The 19,621-nt window shown below is 33.6% G+C and overlaps 1 protein-coding gene across 2 annotated transcripts in view; it reads right to left on the bottom strand.

Moving 5' to 3' along the window:
* LOC123527872 (uncharacterized) overlaps positions 1-19,621 on the bottom strand; it is a 123,282-nt gene that overhangs the window by 85,093 nt on the left and 18,568 nt on the right. For both annotated transcript variants that reach the window (XM_053523595.1, XM_053523596.1), the window contains exons 5-6: positions 15,960-16,129; positions 14,208-14,344 (exon numbers count right to left, since the gene is read on the bottom strand). In XM_053523595.1, coding sequence (XP_053379570.1) covers positions 14,208-14,344; positions 15,960-16,129 — 307 coding nt within the window. The remainder of the gene's footprint in view (positions 1-14,207; positions 14,345-15,959; positions 16,130-19,621) is intronic.

The raw sequence follows: 19,621 nt of genomic DNA, 5'->3' as shown, positions 1-19,621 counted from the left end.
TCCATGTATTGTTGAGATTTAGAAGTCAGCCCAAAGCAATTATGTGTGATATTGAAGAGATCTGTTTACGTGTAGGAATTAACCCTGTTGACAGGTCATTTCACAAATTTCTTTGGAATGTTTCAGCACCAATTCACCTTTTCTAGCCCAGTATGTTTCTAGACTAAATGCCGAATTACATAAAGAACAATACCCACGTGCTGCAGAAACGGTCGTAAATTCACCATATATGGACGATAGTATGAATTTTGTGTCTGTCGTAGAAGAAGGAATTGAATTGTATCATCAGCCTTCAGACCTTTGAAAATGGCTATCAAGTTCAGCTGACGTACTAGAAAAATCCCCACTGAGCATAAAGCATCTAAAGTTGAACTGGACCAAAATGAATTGCCAACTGTAAAATCACTTTGTGTAACATGGTTAGCTAATGAAGATTGTTTTGTTTTCAATGTGCAAGAGTAAGATAACTATAATTTATACAAAATTGACAAAAAATACAATTCTGAGAAAACAGCGACTGTATTTGTTCTACATGTTTTTCATCATACATCGAGTGTAGTACAGATTCTGAAAGCTGGATTATATTGGGATGAATTTGTTCCAAACGAAATGAATGAAACATTTTTGAGGTGGTTATCTGAATTGAATGGACTTTAACAAATTAATGTACCAAGATGTATAAGACATGAAAACCATATTCAACCAAAAAGAATAACATTACATTCATTCGGAGATGCATCAAAAAAGCTTATGGCTCAGTAGTGTATGCAGTTACAGGACAAGGGTAGAGAGGGAATGTTTCCTAGATTGCTAAATGATGCATGTAATTAATATTAGCCCCCAAGTCAATAAAATGGACATTTAAACTCAGCAGTGGAGCTATAAATTACAACAGTGGTAAAATCTGGACAATGCGTGAAATGATAAGTAGGAATGTGTAAAACATGTAAAACAACAACATTGTGATACCATACAGTATAAAATGTCATAGCTCATTAATTTGAAACAACTCTGTTCAAGCATCAGTAAAGTCATTAAAAAATCAAAGTTATTACGATACACATGAAACAAAAACTTGTGAATTAAAATATATTTAACATGTAAACTAAAAAATTTGAAGTAGACAGTCATACAGAAAAGTACTTGTAGCTTAAAACTTTTCATTTAGATGCAAGTGTAACTCAGATACTAAATCAATTATTTTTGAGCTCTGAAATTACAAAAAAAGGAAACAGGTAACTGTAATTACTTAAACAAGTCATTCTTGTTATAAGTGTGCACAGATATCAAACATATTTAACATTAGAACACATTAAATGAAGTGTCTAAGGGTAAAGATCCATACCTCTAGACAATCCTGTTTGGGGTTTTCTAGGGGTACGGACCTCCATTTTTTTAGAGATTCAGGATTACTTACATAGATTTTGTTGAAAATGAAATATGAAATAACAAATAAGAATTAACCAGTGTTCAATTAAAACTTGGATCTAATTTGTTTACAGATACCAGCGTTCACCTAATTGTTTACCTTTTCCTTCAAAACCTAAATAACAAAGGAACTCCAAATTAATACACTGTTTCATGCTGATTATAAACTGTTGATAACAGATTAATGAGTTTATTTAACACTTGAATGAATTATATTTGAAACTCAGCAGAGAAAAAAACAAGAGCTGTCGGATGACAACACGCTTCACTATTCGAAGAATCTATGAAAGAATGGGGTCAAAATATTACCACAGATTTTAGACAAAAGAAAAAATAATGAAGTCTCGCCTACATAATTATGTAGACTACGATGGTAAACAAGTGATCAAAGTTTCAAAGCCATATGACAAACAGTTTAGGCAAAATATGGACTATTATAAAAAAAAAACTTAATTGATTTACAAGTCCAAAAAGTGCCATAATTCAGCCAAAATAGTTGACAGAGTTATGTACTCTTGCCTACAGATTGAAATCATGATGATATTAAATAAGTGTTCAAACTTTCAAAGCCAAGTGTCAAATAGTTTTGACAAAACGCTGACTTGTCCGAAAAACTGAACCGATTTCCAAGTTCAAAAAGGGCTAAGATTCAGCCAAAATATTTGTCGGAGTTATGCACTCTTGTCTACAGATAGAGGTTGCTATGATAAACAAGTGATAAAAGTTTCAAAGCCATATATGTCAAACACGTTACACAAAATATGAACTGGTACGAATAACTTAACCAAGAATTTCAAGTCAAAAGGGGCCATAATTCAGCCAAAATCCTTAATGGAGCTATGTACTAGTGCCTATAACTAGACATGGTGATGGTAAACAAGTGTTGAAGTTACAAAGCTTTATCTCAAAAGACTCAAAATATGGACTGTTACGAACAACTTAACCAAGGTGTGACGTTGACGCCAACGCCGACGCTGAGGTGAGTAGGATAGGTCTACTTATTCTTCGAATAGTCGAGCTAATAGGCATAATAATATGCAACTATTTATTTGTTATTTAGCAAAAGATAATGATAATAGGCAAAAGGAACTAATTGTTTAATAATCCATTAACCGTCATTAAGGTTCATGTAAAGCGTTTGAGACCACCCCTTGGGTAAATTTTTATTTTTGAAATCATACCCGACAGACCCATAATATTCATAACATATATATACGGAGTTGTTCAGAAGAAGTAGAAAATACTTTCTATGGAAGTCACCTTGTTTGGTAATATTTATTTTGTCTTGCAAAACATGTACTTCAACTGTCCACATTATATTTTGTACAAGATATTAAACTTCTTTTTCAAACATATTTTTTCTCTAAGTTTGCTTTTGTCAATTTGACAGCTCTACTTTCACTTTCATTTTGCAATGTTTGCAATTTTTTGAAATGTACATAGTTTGTAACACTTTCAACTCCCGGAGTACCTGGACAAATATGTTAGACACACAATATTATAAAAGTAATGACAAAATACTTTTGAAAAAGAAGCTTGATATCTTCTACAAAATAGAACATGAACAGTCAAAGCACGTGTGATATAAGATAAAACGTGGTGTCCAAAAGGAATAACCTGTCTTAAAAGTTTCTCCTACTTATTATGAACGATTTCGTGTATTTTTTATGATAAACCAAGGCCTGTATGTGGCGTAAAAAACTAAAACAAAAATTCACCGAGGGGTGGTTTCAAAAGACTTTACATGAACCTTAAGTAAAAGAAACTGTTTGTGAAAACGTCCCTTGTATCTCGTTACGGCTACCAAATGTGTGGGAAACATAAATACCATACGGGTTAATTATCATTAAAAATAGTTTTTTTCACAACATATTTAACATTATTTTGTTTAATCTTTATGTTTTTTTTCTGCCAGTTCGAATCCTCGTGATTTAATTATTTGGTGATTTATTTGGTGTTTCTCGGTTATTTATGTTTTGAAAGATAGGGTGAACATTGTTATCTGTAAACCATTAATAGATCCAAGTTTAAGGTGAATACTGATGAAGTCTTATCTGTTATTTCATTTTCAACAAAATTTGAAATGTAAATGATCCTTAATCTCTAAACAAACAGAGGTTCCTACCCCTAGAAAACCCCTTACAGGCTTGTCTAAAGGTACGGAGAATAGGTATTATGAATTATTGTCAGGCAGAGTCAACAAAAAGTAATATTCTGTATTAGTAAATTCAAAAGATCTTTAAATATTGTACATAATATTAAAATATAAATTGAATATTAAAGTACTTATGTTATTTCTGCACTAAATATGCATGCAGTTTTATAGAAAAAAGGGAATTATGTATTGTGTACTAAATATAACATTAACATATTTAATTTTGAAAAGAGTGCAAAAATGTATCACTATTATACACTGGCCACACATTCTCTTTCTAGGGTTTTAGTCTGCAGCATTGACGATTTCAACAACAGAAAGGATACAAAATGCGCCAAGACGCACCATTTTACATTTAAAAATTAACTAAGAATGTAAAATTTTTCCAGGGGAGCATGGCCCCTAACCCCTAGAACAATGGCTTACACTTTCATTTTGGCCATGCTACACTGACACAGATTTACCTTCTCTGAGGTACAGTAGTTGCCCCTGACCAGCACTTCATTAGGAAAAAAAATTAACGTCATGATATACACCAAAAAAATGCACCACTTTGTATCTATAATGTAAGAATTCTACAGGGAACATGCTCCCAAACCCTCCTAGGGCAGTGTCTTACATTTCTATTTTGGCCTAGCTACGCCCATGAATTATAAATTTCGCCAGATAGCACCATATTTTGCATTTAGAATGTAAAAATCTTCCGGGTGGAGCATGACCGCTCCCCTCCCCAACCAAACACCCTAGAACAGTGGCTTACACTTACATTTTGGCCCTGCTACGCACTTGACACTGGTGTACTTTCTATAAGGAACAGTGGTTCCCCTGGGTCTACACTTTTTGAAAAAGTTTAAAGGTCCAGTTATACACAAAAAAATGCACCACTTTGCCTCTATAGTGTCCAATTTTTCCCGAACCCTCTAGGACAGTGGCTTACACTTCCATTTTGGCCTAGATTTTTAAACCCCAGAATTATAATTTTTGCCAAAATATACCATTCTGCATCTAATTTGTGCAATTTTTACGTAGGAGAATGCGCCAGAACTCCCAGGACAGTGGCATACACTTCCATTTTAGCCTAGCAACGTCCCTGAATTATGAACACCAAAACACATCATGTTTTATCTAGAATGTATTTTTTCATCGGTGACATCGCCCTATCCCCCTTAGAACAGTGACTCATACTTCCATTATGGTCCAGCTATGCCTGGTGTACTTTCTAAATTGTATAATAGCTCCCCCGGGTCTACACTTCATTTTGAAAAATGAAAAACATAAAAGTCCAGATATAAACCAAAAAGCACCAATTTGCATCTATAATATGAAAAATGTCTGTGGAATCATGCTATACCCTCCTTGGACAGTGGCCTACATTTCCATTTCAGCCTAACTACGCCCCTGAATTATAAATTTCAAGCTTTAGGTCTTGTGATTCAAAGTTGCATTCATATTATAGTTTTATAAAATATTGCCATTTACAATGTATATTATATTTTATCACAAGTTACAGTATAAAATGATTACATTGTTATTCATATCATTGTGTAAAACAGTTTCAATAAAGATTTTTAATAAAACACATCTCAAACTAAAACAACTATTGGGTTATCACATTCATTCTTGTTGTGAGACACAAAATTTAACATTGACTAAAGTTTTACAATCATTGAATATGTTCTAAAATTCTCAAATCATCATTAGAACAGATTCCAAGCTTATCAATCTGGTCAGTGCCATTAATTCACATTATCTGATTCTTAATGGGACATCATGCTAACAAGACAACAAGCCTGGAAGTTCCAAATCAAAATTGATTCTCCAGCTACCCCTTGTCCTATAACTGTATGCTCGCTGTGAAAATTCAGACAATAACATTTCGGTTAGACTCGTTTCAGAGTAGAGCCGGTCCAGACGATAAGCATTGATAGATTAGAGCTTTAGGCAGCTGTTCTGTGCTTGAAACTTAGACTGTCAATTTGCGCTGCACTGAACATTTGTATTAGCAATTGCACATTTTTGTCAGAAAGTATGACTGTTGGATACGAAATAGAAGCACAATTTTCAAACCATTTGTTGCTAATAGAATTGGAGAGATTCAATAACATTCAAATCCTATACCATGGCGACATGTACAAGCAAATCAAGATCCGGCTGACATTTTAAGCAGAGGATGTGCAGTATCTAATTTAGAAACAAATGAGTTGTGGTGGAACGCACCTGCATTTCTGAAGGAGAATGAGTGTGAATGGCCAAAAAATAAAGTCGAATTTTCACACGAGAACAGTGAAATAAAAAAGGTCAAAACAAATGCAGTTTGAAGTACAAACAATGCACATACAAAAGAATGACAGTTTGATCAAAAACGATTATCCAGTTGGACGAAATAAGTACGGGTATATGCATAGTTTATGCGTTTCGTGGAAAACTGTAAACGTGCTAAAGCAGCAAGAATTGAAGGAAAAGTAAATGCGAATGAAATACATGATGCAGAAGGAGCTGAAGTCTTGATTAATTCAAGACAATTGACATATCAATCAAGTAATCCAGCAGACTGTATACTTCTAACACCAAATCATTTTCTGCATGGACAGATCTGGGGAAAGTTTGCTCCTGAAAGTGTGGTTATTACAGAATTCAATCCTAGAAAGAGATGGCGTAGAATACAGAAGTTAGTTCGACACTTCTGGAATACATGGATACGCCAATGGTTACCAAGTTTACGAACATCAAAAAATGGCATAAAATTTATCCAGACCTGAAAGTTAACGATATCGAGACCGTTACGTCTCATGATTTACCGTGAGCACAGTGGCCATTAGGGCGTATTACACGTGTGCATACAAGTCGCGATGGACATGTGCGTGCAGCAAATGTTTTAATAAATGGCACAGAATTTGAGCGACCAATAACACAATTGTGCCCATTAGAAATAAAAGCTAATGATTAAAATCCATGTTAACGCGTACTAAAGCAAAACGTGTTTACAGTTGCTGTAGTTTAATTCCCGAGTGGATGGGCATAATAATCCCTCATATCAATCACTAGTTATAAGTGGAAGGCATAGTAATCCCTCATATCAGTGGCTAGTTTTAAGTGGAGGGCATAATAATCCCTCAGAAGCGGTCATTTCAAATCAATAAATTATGAAAGCGATTGGGCACAAGGACAAACATTTTTCCTGTTTCAAGAATTGTATAATCTGGTGAAGAAGAAACAAACAAGACTGGGAGAGATTGTATATTGTACTGTTAATTAATAGCAGTTTGTTTTTGTGTGAAAATGAAATGTAAAAGTTTACTATACTATCATGAACTCATTTATTGAACTGAGATGAACATGTATCTTATTATGTAAAACATTTGTGGGAGAATATGATATAAAAATCATCAAATATTGTACTTAAGACAATTTGATAGATAGAATATCAAGTTTTATAAGTACGCAGACTGTCAAGAATTGTTTAATTGACATCAGTAGTATAAGTCTTAAAAAATAAAAGGTGTATCTAAATAACGTACAAAACAAAAAGAAATAATAGTGCTCAATATTTATTCAATGATTTATGTTAACAGACAAAACATGACAGTTCTTGCTAAGGTAAATTTATGTAAAGTTTTCTAGCGATTAGTATTATAGCTTTAAGTTGAAATGTATAGGTTTCAAATTTTAGGCGTTTCATAATTGTATATTGCGCATTTTAAGTATTTTGAATGTCAGCTTTTTGTATACATGCAACTGAAAGAATAATAATTAGTGATTGGTGTGGACTGGATTGATATTATTTGTCCAAAGACTGAACTAAAACAACCAAATTGTCACCAGTTACGCTGTATTTACTATAAATTTAAACAAAGTAAAGAAGCTGAATTGGTTCTACCTGATAATAAGGAATAAAATGAAATATTCTAGTTGTAAGTGTAAACATGGAGTATTTGAAATGTTTATAGCTTTAAATCTATCTGTTAAAATTGTTATTTTCTTATATGTACGTTGATTTGTATTGTATAATGTTCTGTAATCATATGTTATTTATAAGTTTGATTGAATCAAACTTATCAAGGTGGGAGAGTATGTTCTGAATACTTGGTTAAGTTTCAAGTGGAAATTTAGTGTTCACGCGCCTAAGAAGCCTTTTTGCTCTTTCGGTAATTACTTTACTGTAATTTCTTTGCTTACGTTAAATAACCATGTTTTCTTTCAGTCACCCATGTTGTGAAATGAGAAATTGATTGCGAGAATAAAATTTAAAAGGAAAAAAGTAAGACATAGCTATAAGTGGAATAAGGGATGCATATTTAAGAAATTTATGGTGGGAAGAGAAAAGACATATTCTTAAAATGATATAAAACTGAAGGACACCTGTAATATTCAGTACTTTGTGGATAAGTATCTGGTACTATGACTTTAACAAAAAAAAAAAACAGAGGTCTTTTTGAAAGTAAATTGAACTTAAGATATTAATCTTCTGTATGAGGAAAAACATATTTTTTACAATACCAGTGTATCAAATAATGTTGTAGGGATAAGATTGTCTTTCTAACGCACCAGGTTTGCATAAACATGTAAAAATTTAACGGCCCCTTCATCTCAACTCGTGACGGACGCCATCTTCTTCATTGATAAAAAATGTAAACAATAAATAATTAGAGTGGGATTTGCATAGCAAGGGCATAACAAGACATTCTACACAATGAATACCATAGTGCAGATATCTAAGATGCTACACAGGTCTGGTGAATTAGATGCATAACGTTAAACACTTGAAATTGACCTTGAAATGTGGTTAATTTTAGTTTTTTCTAGCGGGGAAAGTATACATTTATCCGAGCACGCGCCGGGGATAGATATTCCTGTCTTTCCCTAGGGGAAAACCTTGTCTAAAATAGCGTGCACTAAGGTGACGTCACACTGTACTGGTATCATTGTGACGTCATAAACTTTATAAATAATGTCAGGAAATACCCAAACCTATCTGTCTCCACGATCTATTTTGAACATGATAAGCAAGAAAAATTATCTAACATGTCTACCTGTGTAAGACAGCTGTTTTCCCTACCCTCGAGACAGCATGGATAAAAACCTCGCTAACGCTCGGTTTTCCATTCCACACTGTCCCTCGGGTAGGGAAAACCCCGTCTTACACAGGCAGGCATGTAAGATCCTTATAGATATTTACATGGTTTTAATTTTCCAACGACTTCTCGGCGATTCACTGCAAAAAAGTATTACTGCGCTGGACGAACAGTCAATCTAATAATCAATGGGAGACAACTTGATGTTAGCACGTGTATGATTAAATAAACTGTCGATGTTTACAATTTCTTATCAAATAAGAAATCCTATTCAGAAAATTCGTCTTTAAACCTGAAAATTATTAATTTCTACGGACATTTATCAAAAGTCATTAGAGTGGACTATTTTGCGAATCAAACTTCCACTTTCAGTTGTGAGGCACTTCCGTTATACTTTTTGACCACAATAACAAGACACAAAATGAATTAATAAAGTTACATATAAACCGACTGCAACTCAGATCAGTGTAAGTGTAGTTGTTATTACAACATCATACTTGTTCATTACGTTATGAGATTAAGTTTTTCTTGAACTGCATTATCAATCAATTACCACCAGATGGTATTGCATTTACAACTTGTCTGATCCCGATTCTTCGGTGAATGACAGCAGTCTCGTGCAACTCGTGCAAACAGAATTATGAAAAGTATTTAGGAGAATTCAAGGAAACATTATAAATGGCATTAAATTGAGCGTAATTGTATATTTTTCGAGTTTTGATCATTGACATTCCTGCTGTGTATTGTTTTGTAAATTTTGTGAATGATATTAAGAAGTTACTTCTGTACATATGCTCAATGATACAACCTCTCAACCCTTATTTTAAGAATTTTTAAGACAAAACATTTTTCGAAAGTTTTTTGATGTGTTTTGGTATTTAAGTGTATTATAGTTCATGAATTATACCAAATTGAAAATTAATAATGGAACCATTTCTAGTCCCTTATTAGAAGCCACTCGACTTCTGTAACTATAAATGTTTAATGTATTAAGGGGAATATACTCCTTTAGTTTTGAAATGTGGCCTTCCTTGATCACCATATCTTTTCATATGCACTATTTGTAAAAAAAACTAAATACTGTGTTTTAGCTTATGTATGTCAAATAAAAATAAAGACAGTGAACTTATTTCACTTTTTTTCTTTAAATTAGAATCAGTAGGATATTGATAAATGTTTGGACAAGATAAAGCGCTATTATTTTCGCACAAAAATATTAATTAAGTCGAATGAAATTCAACAATAACTTTCTTGTTTGAGTTTTTTTAAGTTTTTATTTTAGTAAGCAATATTTTATGTACTAATAAAAGTTGAAACAGTATCCATTTCATGTACCAGAACTTTGTAACTTTTTGCAAATTTTTTAAATAATTTTATCATACCCCAACCACTTTTTTTCTAATTCAAAGTCTGCGTCCCCTTAACACAAGTCAAGTGTCAAGTATGATAGGCATGTGATCACCGGACAAAAAGAGAATCATCAATCGGTCTCCGTGGACATTATCAACAAGTCTTTGTGTAAGATAGAGTATTTTTATCTTTTGATAAATCGAGGTTTATTACAATAATATTTCATTATTGCTGGATTTTTATTTTTATAAAATAAAAAAAAAATATGCATTCAGGCATATTTTGTGAATAATAAATAATGTGTATTTTGAACAATGATATCTCTTGGCTGCTGGATTTTAATATATTAAGAAGAAGAAAATGTATTTAGGCCACACATGGGGAATTATATCTGACTTTGATAATGTTTAAAAGTTTTCTTACAACTCAGGTCACATAGCACATTCCGTAGTGATCAAGATCATAATAATTGAATAAAAATAGTTGTAAGTTCTCCTTTTCAGTTTTAAATTACTATTCTATCTATTATTAAATAAAGTTGATAGTTTTCTAAAAGGGTGTCTCATAATTGCTTTGCTGTAAAAGTTACAATTTAACTGGTCAGGACATTACTCAATTTTAATCATTATATTATCAACTAAAATGATTCTAAGCATATTCATTATAAAGCTGCTTTTCAATCAATAAACTGCGAAACACAGGAAATACCCGAAATCTGTACATATCAGTAAAATTATGATCCTCTGATAATTATATACTACATGTCAAGTCTACAGAGGTTTTATGGCCCCTTATCAGACTGGACCAGACATGATCCTGTATATTGGGGATTAAGATGTCTGGCATTAAGGAGACGGTCACTTATGTAGGAGATGTTCTTCGCCTTTAAGTCAAATAAACAATCTGGTATAATGACAATAAAAAAAAAAAAAAATAGAGAGAATGGGTTCGCGGTAGGATTTCGCATTTAAAGAAATTTAAATCTGTAAACCTTCGGATCGAGAGTAAGTCACAGGCTTAAAAGGACATGCTTCCATATAAACAGCAAAGTAAAGTAATTGAATAAAACAAATAGGTTGATAAAAAGATCAACAAGCATTTTTAATATATTTTGTAATAAGAATAACATTAAGTGTAGCTAAATTCCCCTATCTCTAACGTGATATTGCAAATTCATAAACCAACACAGTTTCGTCAAAATATGTTTCGCTCTAATAGCCGTCTTCAGTTGACAATGTAAAATACACAATGATGTATGAAATACGAAAATGACGTCGACATCAATTCGACGCGCCAGATGGACGTCGACGTTTAGACGCCACAACTGGCTCATAAAAATAAATCATCAAATAATACGTCTATGTGCGTTCAATACTATACATTATTTCACGATCCTTTAATGTAAATAGTTGTAAACGTTATCATTTAGATAATTAAAATGTCGCTATAAAATTATTTATATATACATTTAATCGACATTATAGTCCGTTTTATTTGACGACCTGGCGGGGCGGAGTTAATCTCTGACTTATGCAAACAAGAGGACCATGATGGTCCTGAATCGCTCACCTGTCCCAACATGACCCAGTTTTGAACTGAGTATGACGTCATTTTTTTCTATTATTTGACATAGTGACCCAGTTTTTGACCTCATGTGACCCAGTTTTGAACCTGACCTAGATATCATCAAGATGAACATTCTGACCAACTTTTATACAGATCCCATGAAAAATATGGCCTCTAGAGAGGTCACAAGGTTTTTTCATTATTTGACCTACTGACCTAGTTATTGACGGCACGTGACCCAGTTTCAAACTTGACCTTGATATCATCAAGATGAACATTCTGACCAATTTTCATGAAGATCCATTCAAAAGTATAGCCTCCAGAGAGGTCACAATGTTTTTCTATTTTTAGACCTAATGACCTAGTTTTTGACCGCAGCTAACCAAGTTTCGAACTTGACCTAGATATCATCAAGATGAACATTCAGACCAACTTTCATACAGATTCCATGAAAAATATGGCCTCTAGAGAGGTCACAAGGTTTTTCTATTATTTGACTTACTGACCTAGTTTCTGATGGCACGTGACCCAGTTTCGAACTTGACCTAGATATCATCAAGGTGAACATTCAGACCAACTTTCATGAAGATCTTGTGAAAAATATGGCATCTAGAGAGGTCACAAGGTTTTTCTATTTTTAGACCTACTGACCTAGTTTTTAACCACAGTTGACCCAGTTTCGAACTTGACCTAGATGTCATCAAGATGAACATTCAGACTAACCTTCATACAGATCCCATGAAAAATATGGCCTCTAGAGAGGTCACAAGGTTTTTTTATTATTTGACCTACTGACCTAGTTTCTGATGGCACGTGACCCAGTTTCGAACTTGACCTAGATATCATCAAGATGAACATTCAGACTAATTTTCATGAAGATCCATTCAAAAGTATGGCCTCTAGAGAGGTCACAAGGTTTTTCTATTTTTAGACCTAATGACCTAGTTTTTAACCGCAGCTGACCCAGTTTCGAACTTGACCTAGATATCATCAAGATGAACATTCAGACCAACTTTCATACAGATCCAATGAAAAATATGGCCTCTAGGGAGGTCACAAGGTTTTTCTATTATTTGACCTACTGACCTAGTTTTTGAAGGCACGTGACCCAGTTTCGAACTTGACCTAGATATCATCAAGGTGAACATTCTGACCAATTTTCATGAAGATCTTTTGAAAAATATGGCCTCTAGAGAGGTCACAAGGTTTTTCTATTTTTAGACCTACTGACCTAGTTTTTGACCGCAGTTGACCCAGTTTCGAACTTGACCTAGATATCATCAAGATGAACATTCTGACCAACTTTCATAAAGATCCCATGAAAAATGTGACCTCTAGAGTGGTCACAAGCAAAAGTTTACGCACGGACGCACGGACGACGGACGACGGACGCTGCGCGATCACAAAAGCTCACACTGTCACTTTGTGACATGTGAGCTAATAATGGTAATCTAAAAAAAACAAAAAACGAGCAAAATAGGTTGAGCAATATAACTGTTTATTTTCAAAATCTTCGGTAACCAATGACTAACATTCAACGCTACATTGGTTACATGTACTACATACCTGCACAGTAATGTAATGGACCGTCGCGAAACAACGCCCCGCCAGGTCAAATAAAATGCACTATAAATATGTCAAAAATTAAAACTGAACATTTTTATAATGTTAGGGATATACAGAAAGCTAACCTTACTGTATAAAACATGCAGTATATAGTTGTGAAAAAACTATTATCAAAATTAAAAAATCATAATACACATGATGCAAAACATTTAATTTAGTTATTCTGAGAAATTATAAAATGACTTTGCATTTATGACTTTCGGATGTAGCGTATCTAACTTATGTATCCTGTATGTCTCTTTGAGAAGTATATCTATGTAAATCAATTGACATAAAGGAAATGTATTCCACTAAATGTTTAGTAGAATTGAAATGAAGAGCAACATTTGATGAAAAACTTTTGTCATATATACTTCTTATATCAACCTTATGACTGCTCATTCGTTTCGACATAAGTTGATTCGTTTCTGCACGACATATTGCACTTTACTCCGTTTACTTGTAACTAAATATATAACGTTTAGACGTGCAGTTGTATTTACATTTAGGTAATGTTTCCCTTGTGAGCCTTGTATAAATCTGCATATGGCCATAGCAATCTTACGTCATTTGTCTCACACGTCACAAATTTAAGAATTTAAAATCTTACACAAATGTTGTCTGCGCGTGGGCGTGTGTGTATGTGTAAAATGAAGGTACAGTGCTATCTCATTTGCATGTCAAGCCATCAGACATGATTTGATTCCCAATCCAGTCACATTTAACTTTTAAATTACTGACAATGAGCAGACCGGACCGTATTATTTTTTACATATCTTTAGTATGACAAGGTCAGAGCGCTAACCCAAGATCTACGGCTCTTTACGCAAGTGCTCTGCTTTAAACCAATTATCATGTATATAGATAGTTACTTCGTTATCTGGTCTGGGCGTCTAATTACTAACAATAATTTTCTGGGGTGACAAGATTGAACCATAAGTGACGTCGAATGGACCTGGCCGAAAACAATGTTATTATTACCAGAATGAGAGTATAATGCGTATATCACTTTCTAAACTATTGTTACGTACGTGGTCAGAACGCATTCCTTAGGGCCTATTCTAACTGTGGCTTTCCTTCCAATATTTAAGTGTCTTCCATTTACTGAAACAGATGTACCACCAGACATAGGGCCAAACGCTGGCTCTATAGAAGTTACCACTGGAACCTGCAATTGTTTCAATATTTTAGATTAACTTATTATACATGTACGTCTGGCTTCCATAACAGTTGAACGTTTATATTCTTTGTAGGGATCGGAACGAATATTCGGTTTGGTTTGCCATATTCGAATATATTCTAATATTCGGTTTGTTTAAACTTTAAATTCTTATTAAGTGATTGGCATCTACAAATTGTATCCCTTTGTTTAAATCGTGAATCATCGTACGTAATATGGCCTAAAAATGTTTGTTTCGGGTAAACCCACCGACCCTAGCGTTTTATATCACGATTCTGTCAGTAAAATCATGATCATATTTAACTAATTCAGTGTTTCAACTTCAAAATGATACAAAAGAATAAAACTGACTATAATTTAGACGTCGCAGCTTTATCTAAAAAATAGCAGGTCGTCCCATTTAAGCACGTGTCGCGCTGTTGTATTTTATTTACCGCCATTTTGAAAATTTTCAATCGGCAGTGTAAAAAGCAAGTAAGGCAGACTTAAATCTCCTTCAGCATGATCTTATGCATCAGTCACGTGTTATTTCTTGATTTTATTATAAACTACTTCAAAATTTATTTCGAATACAGCCGATTGCGGATGAAAACCGAATCTGAGGACGGTCTGAAATGTACAAAATATTGAAAAAATATCGACAATATCTGCAATGAAAATAAACAAAATATAAAAAGGTATAACATTTACGCATAATGCAAACTGTTTATCCGTAACGATGACCACAGCTAAATATGCATTGCAATTTTCTTGTTAATTGGACATCCTCTGACATGCACCTGACACATTTATGGCTGTTGCAAACTGTTAATCCGTAACGGTGGCCCCTGCCAATTATGCATTGCTATTTTTTTGTTAATTGGACATGTTTTGATACGCGATCAACAAACACGACAAAATTAACGGTTTTATTCTGTAGAATTAGCATGTTTAAATTCCCCAAATCAATTATACTTACCATGAAAAAAAATACAATAATTTACGAATATTCGAATTTGATTTTCATATTCGAATATTCGACCGATTTTCGAATATTCGTTCCCATCCATTATTCTTTGTATTTATGCATTTGGAACTAAACTGATTCGAAGAAAATAAAGATAAACACAAACACAGAAACACAGAGAGAGAGAGACAGACAGACAGACGGAGAAAGACAGGAAGAGAGAGAGAGAGAGAGAGCTTGTGTGCGTGCGTATGTGTATGCGTGTGTGTTAGATCTGATTTAATTACGGACATTTTTAAAAAAAATCAAGTGTATGATGTAAAAGATATATCAGTGTACATAAAGATTTTATAATCAATCTAGTCTTCACGAATTGGTCTGGTATGCTATGATCATTTAAAAGAATTGAAACTAGAGACACCCAGGTAGAATCTACGACTATCTTAAGTTTAAGCAAGCTGGATGGTTTCCTCAAATGATGGATTCTACATCCAAAACAAGGTTTCAAACTCATATCGACGACCGGCAAGCGGTTTAAAGTCAACTAACTCAACCATTCGACCATGGTGTCAGTCTTCCCTCTTTTTAGTAAGTAAAATTAAAGTAAAATCAATTTATCATAACTGTTTGTATTGATAATAATTATTGTCTATATACCATATTGATTTCCGGGTATCCGCATTCTGTTGTATCATTTGTAATTCCTCTGTCACTGCAATGAGTCCCATTCCATTTGCAGTGTAAATGTGGTTTGTAACTTGTAAACCATTTGCACTGTCCACAGTTTTCAGAGGGCTGGACAAGATTTTCGCAGGCATAAATTATCACTGAAACACAAAGATTAACAGCCCGATCGGTTAGCTTACCATATAGTTCGCCATATCATAATATAAAATTATTTGCCGCTATTTACGTACTAAGCGGCTTTTGCGGTCAGAGTGTTTTCGCAAAAGTTTTGTACTCAGCTACATAACTTGGCACAGATATATGCATGTGTGTATGGTTGTTGAAAAACGACGTTCTGTCTTGACTTTTGTATTATCATTTCAGATATACCAATTACCGTACTTTCGTTAACAGTTTTTTGTCAAATAGCGAGCAGGACTGGTATTCCGATGCACGCATGCATATTGTCAAATTTAGGTCTCGTCTTGTCTTTGTAATGTACATATGTTTTCAATCTGACTAAAGTACTTGATATTCTAAACGAAAATCTCAGAATGGCCCATTCACATTTGTCTTCTGTATATTCTGGATTTCCAATATTGCTATTTTTATTTGAACCAATCAGACGACTTGTTCGAATGTCAAAGAAAAATGTGCAGTCAGACCGGGGCTCGAACCCGGGGACCCCTGACTTTTAAGCAAGTGCCCTACAGACGTAGCTAACCGGCCATCTGACCTTTACGTAATAAGAATTGTAAATATGGAAAATCCAGGCTAAATAGGGATTTGCAAAATGTTGTAAGGTAAGCTCGTCTTCAGATCCTACTCATAGCGTAATAGGCGATACACTTTAGTCAGACTGCATATGTTTTCCTTTAAAGTTTCACTCCTGACTTAATTACATACACTGCTTAAACTATTTTACTTGCGAAATGGATAGAAGGGTCAGCGTCTACGGTAATTTATAAATGGTAGGATCATGCTTTGCACTACTGACATTTCCGGCGATATTGGCGTAAAACTATGTAAAGTCATAAAGTCATGTTGGTCTGCATTCATGTACTAGTATATACACTCAACAAAATTCCTAATCGGTCAGTTTATATTTGTATTACCATTTTGTCAATAATGCAGGTATTTACACGAAATTCCACATGCCGACATTTGAATAAGTACTGCAGCTAATTATTAATTTATTTTTAGTGACTCTTGGCCAAAGTAACCGCATTAGGCGTTTTGTCTTATATTGGATATTTTGTGCAGTGAATGTGCACCAACATGCATGTGTTCGTTTACAATTTTGGCATTACTGACGAAAGTCCAACTAGAAAAACACATATTATGGTGAAATTGACACAAGAGCAATGGGATCGAGCTGTCAGAATGTTGCTAGCTGGGACACATTTACGGCACGTTTGTTATTGTTTTTACAATTTCAATAGAATTTTGATGTTATTTGTTTGTAACTGTTACTTTGATGGTTATTTCCATTTGTAACCTTATTTGTGTTTACAAGAACCTTCACTCGTTGGTTATCTACCATCCGCGATCTTTTTTCGAAATTTAACCAAAGTACAATTCATTGAAATGACCGATTTTGAATTTTGTTGTATAATTCCGACAGCCCGGGCGCGTTGCTCTTGATTCAGTTTAACGATGATATGTGTTTTTCTAGTAGGCCTTTCGTCAGTAATGCCAAAAGTGTTCATTAACACGTGCATTTTGGTGCACATGTCATGCACTACAAAATATGCTAAATTGGCCAAAACGCCTAAAGCGGTTACTATGGCGGTGAGTAGGTCAAAAATAAATCAATAATTAGCTGCAGTACCTATTTAAATGTCGGTATGTGAAATTTCGTGTAAGTATATGCATTATTAAGAAAATAGTAATACAATAAAATCTGACCGATTAGGAATTTTGTTGAGTGTATATTGATTTGTGTTGCCGATGGTATATTGTGTTACGTGAATTTCGCTCACGATTACAGTTCTTGATTTTTTAAAAGTGTTAACGATAACGGATCCGCTTTACCCAATTTATGTGCTGTTGTACCTTATTTTATCTGCAACTTTTTGTTACATGCCTAGCCTAATTCTTCTTCGCGTATTCCGCGTCCGATATATTTCCACGAATCACTGTTGTCGTAAAATCGCCTGTCGGTGTTTTTAGGGTAACGATAATGCCCCAGTGCTAAAATTTCTCTTAACGCGATGAAACGTGGTTTTCAGCAACTTTTTATTTTGTTGTTTTTATGAATGACATTTATTTTTAAAGGGAAACAACTTTTTGAGGATATGTAAAGTATCCCGTCGTATGGAATATTTCGGCAGAACATGTAATGGACAGGTATATTATTATTGGTAATGATACGAAATTTAAATAATTCTGTGTTTGGTGCCAATATAATTATAAACCTTAATGCATTACTCTTTTCGAACACAAGTTGCTTTTAATTCAACATAACACGTTTTGAATTAACTTAAAATGATTTTGTTTTTCGCCAAAATAGAATGGATACGAGACTCGTCATGTTGTTTATAGATACAAAGTTATACTTTTGTTTACGGCCCTTATAGTCAATATATATCAACACAGACACTCACAAATTTGTCACATAATTAATCTGAAATGATACCAGCACGTTATTGAAAGATTTTAAAATTTCTGGTACGCTTTCGTAGTCTCTTTTATGTGTTAATTTACTGCTTTAAGTTCATAAAGCTACATGTAGTAATGCTCTTACAGCATGTACATGTATCTGTATACAAGTGCCCGATCATTTTTAGATTTTTATCTAAATGTTTCTTTTTTCCCAAAATTTCTTTTCCTGAAGAACTGAATACGGGAAAGGGTTATTATCGCTACTGTCAAGCACCGACTTATGTAACATGTTATGTATCTTTTCTCGTCACCTTGACACAAAAAGTACTGTAACTGACTTTTTCAAAATTTTACAGGAGACACAAAAAAACTGATTTGTTTATTTCAAGTAAACATTTTAATACCGTGCCATAGTGTGATGTTAGTATTTATCAGTCAGATTTAATTTCTTTTAAACATTATCATCATTCATATGACCATAAAATGTAATTAGATATTTTTTTCTACTTACATAACTTACATAACTCTTTGCGCTAATTTTATTACATGTAAAAAGTCATGTTAGTGCAGTTACCAGGGTTTTTGCACTAATTTTTAATGTGAAAAAGTCAAGTTACAGTATTTTAAATACATCTTGAAAATACAGATAATGTAGTAATTTCATAAATAAAGCCAAAAACTTTGTGTTTATTGTTAATTTGTAATCACATTTTAATACATAAAAAATGTAAGTTGAAAAAACATAATCTAGATTTATTTTTATCTAGTTTATTTGAATACTAAACTTTTGTATTAGACTAGAGTAACAGTTGGCTCAGATACAGTAAATAAACGGCTTTATTTTGAAACATCAATGCTGTTTGCAGAACTTATTCATAAAGTCAACTTATAGCATTTTACAACCCTGTCTCAAAGCAAAATTTTATGCATACTATATTTTTAGCCACAAAAATAATAATCCTAATCAGAACGGAAGTAACAACAACATTGAAAGGTATTTTACAAGAGTTCTCATAAAAGTTATGGTAGGCAGATTGAATTATATTCTT

This window comes from Mercenaria mercenaria, chromosome 14 (genome assembly GCF_021730395.1).
Source record: "Mercenaria mercenaria strain notata chromosome 14, MADL_Memer_1, whole genome shotgun sequence".
NCBI classification, from domain to species: Eukaryota; Metazoa; Mollusca; class Bivalvia; order Venerida; family Veneridae; genus Mercenaria; species Mercenaria mercenaria.
The sequence above is the reverse complement of the archived record's forward strand: the minus strand, read 5'-3'. Positions and strand labels throughout refer to the sequence as shown.